The sequence below is a fragment of the Zea mays genome, chromosome 5 (assembly GCF_902167145.1).
Source record: "Zea mays cultivar B73 chromosome 5, Zm-B73-REFERENCE-NAM-5.0, whole genome shotgun sequence".
Lineage (NCBI taxonomy): Eukaryota > Viridiplantae > Streptophyta > Magnoliopsida > Poales > Poaceae > Zea > Zea mays.
This window is the reverse complement of record NC_050100.1, coordinates 83,728,301-83,745,138: the sequence shown is the minus strand read 5'-3', so window position 1 is coordinate 83,745,138 and position 16,838 is coordinate 83,728,301. Positions and strand designations below refer to the sequence as shown.

The following is a 16,838-nucleotide window of genomic DNA, read 5'->3' as shown; positions in this document are numbered from 1 at the left end:
ATTTACATGGAGCACATCTAGTTTTTATTGATGTTTGAGTTTAGCAACCACTCCATATTTTGATCTATCTTTTTTATAAGTTTGAGTTCATGTTACTTATTTTAGAAACTTGAGCTCACAAATTTTCTCTTATTTGGTCTCTGTATGGTGGAATTATGTCATTCTATAATCTCTGTTCGTTCAATCAGTCGTTGTGAACTCTCTTCTAATCGCTCACTTCATTGACCGTGTTGTACCAAGACATATTGGATAGAGCAAATAATAACATTAGTTAGCCAAATCAAAAAAAATATTATACGGAGAGCGGAGACAATCAATAAAAAATATTGAGATTTTTTGGTGGATAGTTTACGTGGATATTGTTGTAAGTCGTCGCAACGCACGGACAAAAGGACTACTAAATATATAGACATACGAGGATATGATAAATAGATACGTATAGAAAAGTGTTTTTTTAAAAGAGACTAATAAGGATACACAGGAAACGAGATATAATTTAGTGCTTTTTAAAAAGAGATTGCAAAAGTAATACAAACAATAGAGAATATTGTTAGACGTTTTATTGAAGGAAAACGGGCGAGAGACTAGACAAACCATAGAAGCCGCCACTCACGCCTGGAAGCATCTGGAGGCGTGGCACGGCAGCCGTCGCCCGCCACACCAGCAGCGAACTGCTTCCCGGTGCCCGCGGCGGCGAAGCACAGGAGAGAGGCGGCGAGTGAAACCGATGACGCCGCCGATGGATCCGCCCGACGTCGAGATGGAGATGGAGCCCGCGCCCCAGCCTCCGGCTCCGACAGCGGTCGGGGAGGGGTGGAGCATGCTGTCGCGCGCCCGCGGGCTGCTCGAGGAGGGCAAACCGTCCCTCGCTCTGCAGGCGGTGAGAACCCTCCCCCCTCTCCCCTTCTCCGTTCGGTCTCCATTTCCCGCGCTGTCAATCTCGCGTTTGTCTCCACCGTCGCCCGGGGTCCGGCGATGAAATGGGGAATCCGTGGATTTAGTTTCTTTCGTCACGTAGACGTATTGAAACCTAATCGATCGCGTGGTTGGACGATCGCGGATTCGCGGTGAGCTTCCCGTAGTTCGATCTCACTTTGGCCCGTCCGCCTTGAGGTTTGGCGCGGAGAGGCCAAATGGAGGTTTAGGTGTAATCCGTTCTAGGTCTTAGAGTTTGGGCTTGGTTAGGTATGATTCGTTCTAAAGATGATGCTACGGGTAGCTGTTTAGGTGCCTGGCTACTTTTGCAGCTATCCCTTTCGAATCTGTTGTCTACCTGTTTCTTGGGCAAGCGAAAGGAGAAGGGATGAAAGGAAATCGTGGCTTTATGCACACACATCTTAACTACTGCCTTTCTCCTTTGTCTGGAACTCTTGTAACTTATCCTTGCCAAAATGTGTGTTTCCAGGCACAGACATATGTAGTTGCTGAGTAATGAAAAGCTGTTGGGTTGTAGTTGGTAGACCCAAGAAACACGAACTCGACTCGTCCAAGGTGGAAGTTGAACAGGACACAGAAGACAGAACACAAGAACACTCGTCGTTTTCGTTGGACGGACTGAATAGCCAGCGGCACCGCCTTTTGGGTGTTTTCTTTTATCCTATCGCCGAGACAGTTGCATCGCCCAGAGCCCGATCCTTCTGCCATATCCGCGTCTTCCGCCATGACTCAGCATGAAACACGCGGAAGCCGCTGGAGTGGAGAACCGGGCAAACGCGCCCACGCACGCTCGATGTGCGCGGTGACCGCGCTCCGACGTGGCTCATGACATGCCCTGGCTTGCGCCCATTTATTTGCAAGAATTCGAACTCTTATCTACTGCCAAACTCCATGGTCAGTTGGTCACGAAGCTGAAGTATCCAACAGTAGTTGCCGAGTAATGCAAAGCTGCCGTGTTGATCATTGGCAACTCATCTATCGTATCCCCTCGCTATACTGTTGATTTATGTGTTCTTGCTAATTAGACCGTGGCACTGTGCAGTTGCGTCTAGCTCTGTTGGCATTGCATGCATTGCATGCATTGCTGATTCGTGACATGTGGCGAGTTTCCAATACAGTACAAGCCCTTTCTGTTAGAGTTTTATCCATTTTTTGTTTTTTTTTTCCAATTCTGAACATGAATGATCTGGAAAATTGAATGACTACCATCCGGAAAATTCATGGATGCAGTGTGTTATCTGAGCATTGATGGCATCCGAAGTAAGGGCCTGCAACTTAATTTCAAGAAGCCGAGTCAAATCGAGCTTTAAGAGTAGGTCTTACTTCCCTCATGTGGTGAACCTTACTAGTTAGCAAATTATGTTCCTGTTGATTGAACACTAAGAGCTCATCAGAGACATTATTTGGATAAAATGCTTAACACAACTGAATCTGATCTCAACGACAGCTTAGGTACACCTTAACATGCTGTGTGATCTTATGTTTGTGTAAAACTGGTGGTGTCCTATCCCATATGTGCAGGACTGCAGGGCACATTTGATAATGATGTTCTTCTATTCCATATCAACCATTTTGGATTGACCTGTTAAAAATGACTATCAAAACCTTTTATAGGTGAGTAAGGGTGAAAGTAGAAGGCATGGTTGGGGAAAGTTGAAGAAAGCCACAGCCCACAATTAGACCCTGTTTGAGAGCTCATTTTTAAACCCACAGTTTTCCAATACCACAGTCTAATAATTGGCATGAGTGCATGACACAACCATGGTTTTTTTACAGCAGTCAATCGAACACCTTTTTGGTGCCATGGTTTTTTATGTTGTCATCAAGCTTCATTCAAAAGATGTTGACTGGCGATCATATAAGTCAAATAAGTCACAACAATTCACATGGACTAAAAAGAAACAAGTGCGTGACAGTTTACATGAAAAAAGCACTTGACAGAGGGGTGCACCAAAGTTTTTCATACTCCAAAAATACCGTGGTATTGCCAAAACCAAGGTTTTTATATAGTGTGGTTTTAAATGGTCTACCCAGCACCTTTTGGCCTCTAAAACCATGGTACTCTTAAATAGCACAGTATTGTCTTGGGACTAGGAAAATACAGTATCTTCAAACAGGGCCTCAGTGTTTGGTTTGCTTATAAAATTATTTGAGTCTACACTATTTTACATAGGAATACAGGGCAATATAGGCTTAACGAATCTTACTATATATGTATTAGTGTGCGATGCAAAACATACTCTATCTGAGTTCTCGAGTAGCAATCCTCAGGTTCTGCGTTTGAATTCCTGTGGGAGTGAATTTTAGCCTGGGTTAAAAAAATCCCTTTGTCGTTCTAAGATCAGGCCCTGGTTAGGGTTGTTCTCACATGGGCTATAGTTCCGTTGTGTATGGGTGGGGAAGGGTACGGGGGTTTCTCGACCTGCATTAGAAGGTCGCAAAATGCCTGGAGGCTGCCTTAAGCCCCCCCCCCCACCCCACCCTCCACCCCCACCCCACACACACGTGTTGGAATTTCCATATCTTGTTTGGATTAGAAATGTATAGCATATTCCTGATGCATTACATGGATTGAATGAAATGCACATGTTTTCTGTGGATCAGAGTAGTAGGCTAATTACTTAACTGCAACACCACACTATGTCATTAGCGATTCGCCGATTCCTGCCTGTACCCCGAGCTATGTACCTATGTTAGTGGGACTGATTTTTTCAGACCAACATCTACCCAATATGAGGTTATGTCTTACCTGTTGCATGTGAGATCCTATGATTGTGGTGATGTGCGAGTCATAATAACATTGTAGGATTTGTTGGTAATGTGACGAGTTAAGTATTCTGGTCTATTCAAATGCATAATTTTCATTTTGATTCCTGCTGGAAGACTTCTGTTTCAATTTTCTTCGTATCCCAACAATCCAGATTGATACTGCTGCTTTCCGTGACGATGGTTACGTGATGAGTCTTGGTAACTAAATTAACCTTTCGAACTTTACTTGCTATCTTGAGACTCATTTATCTGATTTCATGTCCATTTCATCTGTATCTGTTATATTGATTATCATCTTATGAAACTATGCAGGTTCTCTTGGCCATAAGATCTCAAGGCGGTGAACAAGCTCTCATGCAGACATTGAACCGTGCACGTGAACTCTATGCACAGAGATTGCAGGCCAGTCCTAGTGTTGATGAGCTTGCCTCTTTGCTTGCCCAATGTGCCATAGCAGAGGCTCAGTCATCAAATACTAACCCTCCACAAGGGCCTGGGTCAGACCCTGTCAATATGCTGAATTCTGATGAGGCCTGCATTCTTGCTGAGAGTGGAAGGAAGCAGATCATCCTGGACGCATTTGCTGATGGGAGCAGCTTCATTTGCTTGAAATGTGGGGGGCTCTTTAGCACATCTCGCAAGGATGAGCACTTAGCCTACTGGTGCGGGACTGCATGATCCTGGTTACGTCTTGCTGTGGTATATCCATGGTCACACCTAGCAATGAACCGATGATCATGATACCCGTGAGATTTTGTATAAACTTTGTTCTGTTCCAATCCGATTACTGCTTCTTTACTGCGGGGATGCCAGAGGCACGTCTGTTAAGTCGTAGTAAATACATTTGCCGATGACAAACTTTATGAACGAAAGTTTCCATCTCTATCCGCTTGTTGTACTTGTGCTTTCGGCTGATGGAATGTGTTGAGATGTTTGGCATGGTCATCAAATTCTAATAGTTGAATGTGACGAAGCAATGTTCTTGTGGTTAGCTCTGATCTGATCACGCAAATACTGAAGCTGGGTAGAAAGTTTGGAGGAACTGATGATATGCCCCTTCGCTTTCGGTTTTATTGAGTTGAAAACTGGATTTAGCAGTGATATTCATGAGAAAAATCTGCAAAGAAGATAGAGCACTGCCATCACTACCTGCTACCATAAAAAGGTTGGTTTTCACATTCCTCTCTCTGTTTATCAACTGATCTTCTGTTTGGATGACCAACCCATGCTTTTATGATATTGTTACTAGCGTCGCCACTGTTGTGTCTTCAAATTACTTGCTGTCACTGTAAATGTGAAATGGTTCTGGTCCTTTTGGACTCCACAAGGAATGGGCAGGCAGGCGATGCGTGTTTCATGCCCGGTTTTTGCCTAGGCTTCACTTGAAGGCAACGGAGAGAGAAGCTGAGAGCCACCTCCTATCTGCAGAACTTTAGCTCCTGCCACGCCTGTGCCTTACATTCTAAGTGTTTGCAATTGCTGGTAGCCTCTTACGATCAGTCAATGAATTCCAGACTTCATCTGTTGCTCGGTGTTGTTTGTCACCAAACCTGATTTGCTTGCTCCCTTTGGTGGCTGCTTTTGTTTCATATACGTCTGGTCTGGTGGTGGCCAGAAAGCTGCTGGCTGCCCTTCCAAAACCTGGTGTCATCTTCCGTTGCTTTTCGATGATGCTCTCCGATCATCACTCACCTTGCAGGTTGGTGCTACTGTGCAACGCCAAAGAAACCATGGGTCCTTGCTCTGCCTGAAAAAAAGTGTCATGACTTGGTTGTCCGGGGAATATTCACATTCAACCCATTCCAATTTTTATAGGACTGTTTGGTTAACAAATTTCAACTTTGAAGCATCTTCATTTAGGAAAGGAAAAATTATAAATTACTCTCCTCACCTATAGACGATGTTTATATAACCCTTAAATTATTTTTTCGTTCAATTTATCTCTGTACGTTTGAGTTGGTTCAATCTATTGCTTTACAATATTTGTCTTTTTTTATTTCTTTATGTACAAATTAAGTTTTCGGTTTAAATTATTAGTCTAGAAAATTATATTATGTTTTTTTTCCAAAATTATTTGGATAGATTAAAGCTCAAATAATATAATAGATTTAATGGTATACAACTAAATATGAAATAATACTAAAAAATTAACATATTTTTTAAAATTATGTCTCAGTCATCTTAGAAAATATGAACTCGAAATTTAACTTTTATCTGAAAAAACAAAAAATAAATTTTAAGATTTTTCTTTTTTTTTTTCTCCATGTAAAAGTTGAATTTCAAGTTTATATTTTAAAATCATAACTTATATTGAATTTTTTTTACGAATTTATTATTTTATATTTAGTTTTATACCGTTAAAGTTATTATATTATTTAATCTTTAATCTATCAAAATAATTTTAAAAATGATAATATATTTTTGTAGTCTAAGTTAGGGCATTAACTACTGACGAACAAATTTTGAACAAAAAAATTAGTTTGTACATAAAGAAATAAAAAAAGATTAATGCTCTTAAGAGGTAGATTGAATTAACTTAAATGTACATATGGGTAAATTGAACGAAAAAATAGTTTAGAGATTTATATGAACAAAGTGAGGGGAGTAATTTAGACTTTTTCTAGAATTGAGAAAAAATAGCGCATTCGAAACGAATTTTTTGGTGTGCTCCTATTTCCATTTTCTTAAAACGGATTAAAAGAGGAAGTGTTATAGTTAAGCCGTGAGGAAGATTTGGTGTCAAAATCAAAGAGTGCCATCAAAACCTACCCAAATTTGAGCCACTCTGAAGCAAACCCTCAAGTAATTTTTAACCTGGACTGCTTTCCTGCCAAACATGACAACTACTAATCCAACATGAGCTTATTTAACTTTGCTTAATTCGGCCTTGGCATGCTGTCAGTCCCTCCCAACCTCCATTCCTTCCTCCTTTGCCAATGCAGCTCTGATCTCTCCTACCTGAGAATGTCAGTGTGAGTGGCCATTCCATCTGCACAACATCCTCCTCCACGCACGCAAAACATACAAAAAGGCAGAAGCGGAGGAGATGAAGGCAATGGCCGGGCCAAAGCTGCTCGTCGTCCACGCGTCGTCGAACAAGGCCCTGAACGGGATGGCGCCCACGTCGCCGGCGTCGCCCGGCTGGTCGCGGTGCCTGTGGCTGGTGGTGTTCCTGGCCTTGTTCACCTGCGTGTCCCTCCTGACCGTGCTCTCCACGGCGCGCGCCTCGGCCGGGGCGCCGGCGTGCCAGGCGGCGTCGCTCACGGCCAGCGCTGCCGGCGCCACGGAGGCCGGCCTGCCGCGGCACGTGTTCGACGCGCTGGTGCAGTACGCGGCGGCGGCAGGGAACTTGTCGTCGAGCATGCCGGAGCCGGACGTGCGCGCGATCGCGTCGGTGCTCCGGCGGCGCGCGCCGTGCAACCTGCTGGTGTTCGGGCTGGGCGCGGAGACGCCGCTGTGGCGCGCGCTCAACCACGGCGGGCGCACGGTGTTCCTGGACGAGAACCCGTACTACGTGGCCCACCTGGAGGGTAAGCACCCGGGGCTGGAGGCCTACGACGTGGCCTACGCCACGGCGGTGCGCGAGCTCCCCGACCTCCTCGACGCCGCCCGTGCCGCGCGCGCCGCTGAGTGCCGCCCCGTCCAGAACCTGCTCTTCTCCGAGTGCCGCCTCGCCATCAACGACCTCCCCAACCAGCTCTACGACGTCGCCTGGGACGTCATCCTCGTCGACGGCCCGCGCGGGTACGTGCCAATGCACATGCACCGTTGCATGCCGGTTGTTGGATTAGTTAAGGAAGGAAGCCAATCCATTAACTAGTTATAACTACCTGACGATTTTGTCATGTCGTAAAGGTTCATGGAGGGGTCGCCGGGGAGGATGTCGGCGATCTACTCGGCTGCGGTGATGGCGCGGACCAAGGGCGCGGAGACGGAGGTGATGGTGCACGACTACGAGCGGGAGGTGGAGCGCGCGTGCGGCCGGGAGTTCCTGTGTGACGAGAACCGGGTCACGGCGACCAGCACGCCGTCGCTCGGCCACTTCCTCGTTCGCGGCGGCGCCGCCGCCAACCGGGAAGCCTTCTGCGGGCCGCCCGCCGGCGCCGCCCAGAAATCGAAACCGAGCTAAGCGAGTCGTAGTCGTTACTTCTCCTTCCCGGGCAATGTTGGCGATCTCTCTTTGACAGGGGAAAGTAATGAACTCGCGGAATTGACTCAAGGAAGCATAGGTCAGTGGTTCCTCGTATTCTTTTCGAACAAATCCTGTATTCCTGTGGGTGGTGGTGGTCCAATGATTTCTCCCTTCAAACATACTGTAATGCCTGACGTGCCAACACATTCGACACGTTTAAGAGAAATTTTGCATTTACAACCTTTACATATGCAACTATTTGATACCACGGATCGCATAGTACACCGTCCGCAGCAAACGTGGTCAATTGCACAAATGGCAAAAATTATTAGAGGCAATTGTGATTATACCCTTCTCCGGTATTGTAGTTATGATTTTACCCCTCTTTTTCAACTTTGTGATTTTACCCCTATGTTCTGAAAACGAAGTCGTCGTTTACCCCTCCTCTTAACACCGTTAGTAAAAATTAGAATTAGTGATTAAAAATGAAAAACAAGGGATAAAATTAAAACCGCAAGTAAGAGAAGGGTATAATCACAATTAAATTTTAGAATTAATTATAATTATACCCTTCTCTTATCATGCAACTATAATTTTACCTCTCGTTTTTTTATTTTTTAATCACTAATTCTGATTTTTCACCAACAGTGTTAGTGTTTAGAGGGAGGGTAAACAGTGGCTTCGATTTCAAAACAAAGGGATAAAATAAAATCATAAAGTTGAAAAATAAGGAATAAAATCATAATTGCAATACCAAATAAGGGTATAATTACAATTGTCTCAAATTATTATTATTGTTACTCAGCGGCAACAAGTTTTTTTAATAGAAAAACAGTTATATTTAATTGACATTAGAAAACTATGCTTCCACCAATAAAGCTGTCATTGTATGATATTTTCTTCCTTTTAAGTTAGTTTGGAAACTTAAATCTTCTTCTGAGTTTTCAGAGATTGATTGAGAAATTAGCTTATTTTCCTCTTAATTTTCGGGAATGCCAAAAGGGACTTAAATTTCCAAACTAGTATTTAAAAAAACTCGAACATGGAGATTTTCTGTCATGATGTCCAATCATGTGATTAATATGAAAACCCCACCCCTTTTTGGTGCATTATTTTCCTTAAAAATAGATAAATATTGTGTTACTTTTACTTTAGACCTTAAAAACACCATTCAAATAGCCACACAAAATATGATTTCTTTTGCATGCTGTAACATCCTATCGTAAAGTGTTCCATTGAATTGAATTCAAATAGGTGAATAAAATTTACAACCACAGGTAAAAAAAAGAAGTTTTCTGGGAAACAAAACTACGTGTACTTTCTACATTGTCTTTATAGAAAGAATTATTTTTAAGGTACAAGTTAACTGAGCACGATGCAATCTGTCATCTAGAAAAGATGGACATTATCTATTTGCATTTTAACATGTTTCAGTCGGTCAAAGTACGTAAGCTCAGCCTGCCACACACCCGGATCCATCAAGAGAAACCAAGGCAATCGGCATTTAAAATTAAGTACAAAAACACAAGCATTATAAGCAGTGTACCATGTTCCTCTTAGCGACCACTATACTGTACATAAGGGTACACTGAAGAGTTCAGGCTCCACATAAATACTCCAGCGGTAACAGCTAGCTAACAGGTAATGGTGCCACACAAGTCTACAATCCGGCAGAGACCAATCCATGCAATGTGATGATTCCACACACGACGTTGTTCTCGTTGACAACAGGCAAGAACTGCACGGGTGAAGGTGGTGCCTCCATCTTCTCCATGGCTTCAACTGCCATTGCCTCCGCAGTGATTGTCCTTGGGTTCCTGTTAGACAATGCAGGGAAGTTAGATAAGACTAGCATCTGGCTTAGACTAGGAACAAGTTCCACTGATGCAATGAAAGATGTGTGACACCACAGATATATGGAACTGAGCATTATCTACACAAAACAATGGATATTGAACACTGAAGGCATTTATTTTCGTTGGAGGTCACGATGAACATGAGAATATGCACCCTGGTGTATCGACTTGAAAGATCAGAAAAGCAGGAGAGGTTCTGAATCCAGTTCAATAACGAGACATAATTTTTCTTTCTTTGATAGTGTATCTTACACCAAAGCTTGTACACGCAAACAAATTTCATATGAGAAATGAACAGAACAGAGCAATGAAAACCAACTCTTGAGAAAACAAAACGGACATGGTAAGAAAACTGCTTATTCTCGGTCAAAACTGTTTGTCAGTATTGTATATTGAAGTTATTGCTGCTGACAAAACAAATGTTTATTCTCAATAAAACACAATGTAGCTATATACATATACCGTTCTGCAAAAAAACAATGAACCCTGGAGCTTATAATGCATAATAAACATTTAGCATATCATATTGAATTTCATTTATTAGCATGATGTATCGAGGATATAGGCAACTCGGCTATTTGAGGGATAGAGAGAGAGACTTGTGTTTTTCATAGTACAGCTACTACTGCAATCTGTAAAGGTTAATACACATGAACTTATGGTTTATGAAACAACAATACTTCAGAACTAGGATGAAAACAAAAGATGAAAAGGACAAAAAAAAAGTACTGCTTCTACTTTGCCATTTCCAAATTCCAGATGCACTGAAAAAAATATCAGTATCCTACAAGTACCACTGTGCTTATGAGAGAAGGAATTCATACATGCTAGGTAATTTATAGCAAGTTAATGTTGACAAACCTGTTGCACATCTCTCCAACTGTGAGACTGAAGATAGCTGGCCCGCTTGCCTTCAGTGTCCGCCGGAGATCACCATCAGTGAAGGTCCCAATCAAATGATGCTCTTCATCAACCACAAGCAGACAACCACAACCTTTACTGGTGAGCTCGGTGAGTTGGTCCATTATCATATCTCCCTCCTTGCACAGAGGAAGCTCATTCTGTTTCTTCATAACATCCTTAACCTGCAGGGTGTTTGTGTAAGAACAAAAAGTCTAAAAGACACACCTCACCTATAGAAACAAGAAAATAACACACAGGCTGATGCTGGATCAATAACAACACCCACAGAAATCAGATAACTGGGAAGACAAGATCTGAACTTGTTTCAGTTTTCAGTAACTACTTTGCACGAGAACAAGGATCCCATTCAAATATATCATGTCATGAACAGCTGGCCTTACACATCACCCAGAGCTACATAGCTTGTTAATAACTACCACAATTAGACAATCGATAATGCACACAAATGAGTAGGTGCTTTTTTGTTTTGTTTTTCTTGGCATGTGTATATAAAAAGGACCATTGCAGATAACAATAAACAAAAAAAAATGTTGGATGGATAGTGACAAAATTATCCAATCCTAAAGCGCATTTCACCAGGGCTATTTATTGGACCACTCCCAGTGACGACACGCAAACAGTAAATGAATCCTAGTAGTAACAAGCATCTGGCATCCTATGTCTCCCACTGGGTGGCAGCACAAGATATTGCACATGCCGATTTAACAAGAGCCCCGCAGAAATCAGATGGTTGAAGAGACAAGATCTACTCTTGTTTTAGAAGTCAGTAAATACATTGCAGATGAACAGAAACAACGCGTTCATTCAAATATGACAAGTTATGCACACCCAACTTATCATCCTCTGCTATGGCATCTGAAGACAGTGGCCACGATTAAACAAAAAATGCACACAAATGATGAGGCACTTTGTTGTATTTTTCTTCTTTGCTTTGGTAGCTTGTTGTATTCTTCTTGTAGCGATGAAAAGACTGCGAAAACGACAAGTAATAAGATCCCCTCCATATGAAAAAGACCACGATACGTAGTCACAAATTGAAACAAAATGTCGGTTGGATAGCAACAACACTATCGAATCGTATTGAGCATTTAACCAGAGCCAATTCTGAACCGACCCCCCTGCCACCGACATGCATCGGTGAAGGAATCCTAGCAGTGATAAAGCATCTGGTTCTCTCTGGGATCCGATCCGATGTCCCACACTGTGTGTCGGCACAAGGTAATTGAACGTTTCTAAAAAAAGTAACTGTAATAATGCCGGCAACCTGTTTATGTTAGGGTTAGAGGTGGTTGATTTGATTACCTTGAAGATGAGGGTCTTGCCGATCTTGCCAGCGGGATGGTTGGAAGCGTACTGGTCCCTGGAGAGTCGCCTTGCCTCCATGATGGCGGCGATGACGGTGTCCCCAAACACCATCTGGATGGCGGTGGAGGTGACGGGCGCGAGGCCAAAGGGGCACACCTCCCCCTGCAGCGGCAGGTGGACGTTGAGGTCGCAGGCCGCGGCGAGCGGGCAGTCATCCCCCGAGGCCGCGGAGGTGAGCGAGACGAGGTAGGCGCCCTTGGCGCGCGCGCAGGGCGCGAGCGCGAGCAGCTCGTCGGAGGCCCCGGACTTGGAGAGGATCACGAGGACGTCCCCGGGGAAGAGCGCGCCGATGTCGCCGTGGAGCGCGTCGACGGGGGCGAGGAAGCCGGCCCGCGCGAGGCCCAGCGACGCCAGCGTCTGCGCGGTCTTGCGCGCCACGATGCCCGACTTGCCGACGCCCGTGAAGAAGACGGCGCCCGGCGCGTCGAGCAGCGCCTGCGCGAACGCCGCCGCCTGCGCCATGTCGAGGCGGTCGAAGAAGTGGTCCAGGTGCCGGCGCTGCGCGGAGAAGAGCGGCGCCAGGTCCGACGCCACCACCGTGGCGCGCCCCCGCGGCCGCGGGGCGAATTCCGCCGAGGCCGGCGCCGGGAGCGAGCCCATGGGCGGCGAGGGCGTGGCTCGCGCGGGGCGTTCGAGGAATTGCCGCGTCGAGAGGGCGGGGCAGCGGATCTGGGGAGACGCGGGTACGCAGCCGAACGGTAGAAGGGAAGGAGCACGAGGCGTAGAGAATGTGACGCAGCCAACGGTGCGGATCAGACAATAGTCTACCAACTTGCATTGGACGATTGGTTGGCGCTCCGAGTCGTCTGTGCGCGGTGCATGCATCGGTCTGCAGTTCCAAGCCCCGCGGAGGTGAAGCTCCTCGTGTGGTGACCATAGAGGTAGGCCTCGGCAAAAAGAACCGGAACCGAGGAACCGAACCGAAATAACCGAGAACCGGAACCGAACTAACCGAACCGAAGGAACTGTTATGAATTTCGGTTCTGGTTTTTTGAGAACCGAAATAAATGAGATATTTTCGGTTCTGCACTCCAAAGAACCGAAAGAACCGAAAGAACCGAAAAACCCAAAAGTATTAGATTCAATTTGTTACATGTGTTTGTAACTTCGGATGTTGTGTTATCGACTTATGTTGAACCTCTAATCATCCATGTATTATCTATGAAATTATAGTTATTGTGCACTTGTCGTTGTTTGTGGGGAGATGTTGCTGAAATTTCTCACAAAAGTTGTCGTTAATCATAATTTTAGAGTGGCTGTTACAGTTCAGTTAGAACCGAGGAACCGAACCGAAGAACCGAGAACCGAACTAGTCGGTTCTGATTTCTTTATCTTGCTATTTCGGTTCTAGTTTTTGAAGAACCGAATTTCTACGAGAACCGAGGAACCGAACCGAACCGAACCGAAGAACCGAATGCCCAGGCCTACATAGAGGGACGCACTTGCCGCTGGAGCTGGACCATGACAAAGCGGCCAAACCAGGAGAGGAAACTGCCGGCCGGGCCAGCCGCCAGCCAGCATGGGACTGGAAAGTATAGATGGCCAAATGGGCCGTGTCTAATGGGCCGGCCCGAAGCACGACCCGTTTAATAGTGCCGGGCCCGGCCCGGTACAAGAACCGTGTCGTGCTTGGGCCGCTGTCTCGGCCCGGCCCGGCACGATTATATATTTTTTATTTTATAAAACATAGTATATATATATATTTACATTTTATATTAGCTATTTACAACAAACGCACTTGAGTTATATTGGTTAGTGTCCTTCGGTTAAGTGTTTCAACCTCGTAGAGTGAGGTCGCGGGTTCAAAACCTCACAAAAATATAGTTTTTTTTGCTATTTCCTTGAATTAATGGGAGAACGTGACCAGTTAAACGGGCCGGCCCGGCACGACCACCAGGCCGTCGTGCCGTGTCTGGGCCGCGGCTGCGGCACGCGGGCCGGTCGGGCACGGCCCGATTAACCGTCGGGTCTGACGGGCCCGTGCCGTGTCGGGCCGGGCCGCCCGTTTGGGCATCTCTACTGGAAAGTGGGCTGGTTACTTTCTGCAGTCTACACCTGCCATGCCTCTGCATGGGACATGGGAGTGGGAGAAAAATTCCTACGGGCTTCTGCCCTGCCCTGCCCTGCCGTGCCGGGCGCGCGTGACGCTGCACTGCCGCGTACGTTACGTGCACCATGGGCCAACAATTGCATGTGCCGCGCTTTACGCGTGGAAAACAGGAACACCTTGTGCGCGTGGCTCGGCCTAGTGCTGGGAATTGAGTCAGAACAGGCCAGTCCGGCTCAAGCTCGGCGTGCTTCATGTCAAACAGGTTTAGACCAAAAAATACTAAAAGACTTTTGGGTCGTGCAGTGCCATCCTGAACTATAAAAATAGTAGCCTAGTCTGACCTCTAAACGGGTAATGCTTTGAACTCCTATTTTTGAGTTGTGCTCGTGCTGGCCCAAAAAATCCGACCTATATTTTCAACACTAGCTCTCGCGCTTGGCTCCAGCCTCCAGGAGCTTTTTGGAACCGTGGTATTACCAAGACTGGGCTTCTGAAATAGGTATCCTGAACAGCGCAATTGGAATTTTGGTATTATAATCCGTTGAACTTCGGATTTTTGGTATCTGAGTCAGATTTAGCCGGCGCTCAACTCGTTGTTACGGCAGTCCGTTTCTTAGAACGGATCCACGACCGACCGCTCTCCCTCTCTCAATCCTCTCCCTCCCGGCGCTCGTCGAGCTCGTCTGCGCTGCTCCTCCCTGGTGCTCGAGCGCTCCTGGTGCTCTCCCCGACGGTCTTGCTCTCTCTGCCCGGCGCTCTCCCTCTAGGCATGTCAATGGAATCTCCTGTAATTCTTCGGAGCACGAAGACATTACTCGACCGATTGGAGAAACACCTTGTCATTTCTCATTCAGTAGCATCTTCATCAGTAGAAAATGTTGATCATATACTGAAACGCCTTGGTTCTCCCCCAAGGAGGAGGACTCCTCCTAGCAGAGAAGGAAGTGAGGGATTCGTTGCATGACCTGGCTCCAAAAGAATGGAAGGAGAAAATTCTTGAGAACATTGACCTTGAAATTCTGTCTCAGGTACTTGGGTCAGGTTCCCAGGATGCACAATACTTGGGGCAGATTTTGGAGTATTCTCTGGATATGGTTCGCAAGCTCTCTGCTGCTGCAAAGGAGGATGAGATGAAGAAAAACCATGATAAATTATTGAGTGAATTGTCTACGAATTCTGAAGTTAACGACGATGGCATCAACTCATTTGTCATTGTTGTTACCAAGGGCCTTCGTTTCATCCTGGAAGAAATAAAGGTATATTTCTTGTTAAATGTTAATGCATTAGTTATTCCTATACTTTCTTATCAGAGTTAATGTTCCTAGAATTGATTTCACTTGGGGTTTCTGACACAATCCTTTGTAAAACAGGAACTGAAAGCAGAAGTGAGTAAAGCACGTATCCAGATGATGCAACAGATCATAAAAGAGTCGGCTGGGGTTGAGTACCTGCAGAAGGCTTTTGCTGATCGCTATGGACCTCCTGAGTGTTGCATTTTTTATGGGCTTGGCCCATTTATTGAATAAACTCTATGATGTGTAATGGTGGAGAATACCAATAGTACCACATTGGAAGTCCAAGAGTCTTTTGCCTTGACTTATATGGTGGGATTTATTCCACTTAACTTGAGAAGTCAAGAAATGGACAAAGGCGTGCCACACGCGCGCGCGCGCCGCCGCCGCCGACCGGGCCGGGCGTGGCGAGGCGAGGCGAGGCAGGCGAGCGGGCGTGGTCAGCCAGCCGAGTGACCCTTCTCCTTCAGCTGCCGACTCATGGCGTGACTCGGCGAGAGCTAGCCGACTCATGGCATAACTCGGCTAGAGCTGGCCGACTCTTGGCGTGACTCGGCGACCTTTCTCCTTCAGCTTCCCTCTGCGAGAGGTTAAATAGAGGAGCACCCCTGTCACTCGGTACACGCGAGAACACTTTCAGAATCACAGTCCAGCCGCCGAGTGAGGGTATTTCCATCTTGTGACTCTGCGCGTACAGAGAAGCGAGAGGGCCGGTATCATCAGAGCGCATCGGAGGGTATGATCGTTTTATTTACTTACTGTTTTGTGTTCTGGATATTATATATGTTTCATATATTCATCTATGTTGTTTCATATTTAGGAATGATTTTATCTTATCTGTTCTGTCTTATTGTAATATGATAGATCTGTCTGTTTTAATTTTACAGTCATGCTGTTTATGTTTCTATCTGTTTATTTTCAATCGTTCAGTCAGTTTACATGTTTATCGTATTTATATGATTTATATAATTCATATGCTTTATGTTCTCATGATCCATATTGTTATGGATATATTTGATGTCATGATTAATTATCTTTTATATGTCATCATCATAATATTAATTTATGGAATTAAAATGATACGGAAAATGCTTATAAGTCTAACAATCCAAAAACCTAATGTTAGGCATTTTTCTATGAGAGGTTTTGTTGCTGTGTTAAAGCCTGATCCTTTTGATGGTAAAAACTTCTTGATATGGAAAGCTAAGATGGAATTGTGGCTAACTGCAATGTCTTGTTTTCATGCCGCTGAGGGCAAGCCTGCCAACTTACCTCCTGAGGATGAGGCTAAGTTTAAGGCTGAAGACAACTTCTTTCGAGGTGCAGTGATTAGCGCACTTGACACAAAATTCCAGAAAAGCTATATCATCCTTCCCTCGGGGAAAGAGCTGTGGGATGCTCTTGTTGGAAAGTTTGGAGTTACTGACGCTGGTAGCGAGCTGTATCTCATGGAGCAGCTGTATGACTACAAGATGGTTGAGAACCGATCTGTAGTGGAACAGGCTCATGAGTTT

General features: G+C 45.2%; 4 protein-coding genes across 5 annotated transcripts; 3 read left to right on the top strand and 1 right to left on the bottom strand.

The window, feature by feature from the left end:
• The first annotated feature begins 448 nt into the window (after positions 1 to 448).
• Positions 449 to 4,745, top strand: LOC100278233 (uncharacterized). 2 transcript variants are annotated; one of them, XM_020553250.3, is made up of 3 exons: positions 449 to 880; positions 3,858 to 3,903; positions 4,018 to 4,650. In XM_020553250.3, exons 1-3 carry the CDS (start codon positions 728 to 730, stop codon positions 4,047 to 4,049), a joined length of 231 nt encoding a protein of 76 aa, XP_020408839.1. In that variant the 5' UTR covers positions 449 to 727; the 3' UTR covers positions 4,050 to 4,650. The 2 variants fall into 2 exon arrangements, with proteins under 2 accessions (XP_020408839.1, NP_001145047.2); NM_001151575.2 differs by lacking the exon at positions 3,858 to 3,903 and having other exon boundaries at positions 564 to 880; positions 4,018 to 4,745.
• A 1,885-nt stretch (positions 4,746 to 6,630) lies between these two features.
• LOC100193840 (Protein IRX15-LIKE) lies at positions 6,631 to 8,060 on the top strand. Its single transcript, NM_001138922.1, has 2 exons — positions 6,631 to 7,449; positions 7,561 to 8,060. The coding sequence occupies exons 1-2, from the start codon at positions 6,752 to 6,754 to the stop codon at positions 7,832 to 7,834; spliced, it is 972 nt and encodes a 323-aa protein (NP_001132394.1). The 5' UTR covers positions 6,631 to 6,751; the 3' UTR covers positions 7,835 to 8,060.
• Positions 8,061 to 9,317: 1,257 nt separating this feature from the next.
• On the bottom strand, positions 9,318 to 12,712 carry LOC100277365 (uncharacterized). Its single transcript, NM_001150949.1, is given in 3 exon segments — positions 9,318 to 9,654; positions 10,555 to 10,778; positions 11,920 to 12,712. Coding segments are annotated over 3 exon segments (1,044 nt in total). The 5' UTR covers positions 12,583 to 12,712; the 3' UTR covers positions 9,318 to 9,497.
• Positions 12,713 to 14,042: 1,330 nt separating this feature from the next.
• On the top strand, positions 14,043 to 15,573 carry LOC109939724 (uncharacterized). Its single transcript, XM_020538038.1, has 3 exons — positions 14,043 to 14,145; positions 14,948 to 15,288; positions 15,403 to 15,573. Exons 1-3 carry the CDS (start codon positions 14,043 to 14,045, stop codon positions 15,556 to 15,558), a joined length of 600 nt encoding a protein of 199 aa, XP_020393627.1. The 3' UTR covers positions 15,559 to 15,573.
• The last annotated feature ends 1,265 nt before the right edge of the window (positions 15,574 to 16,838 follow it).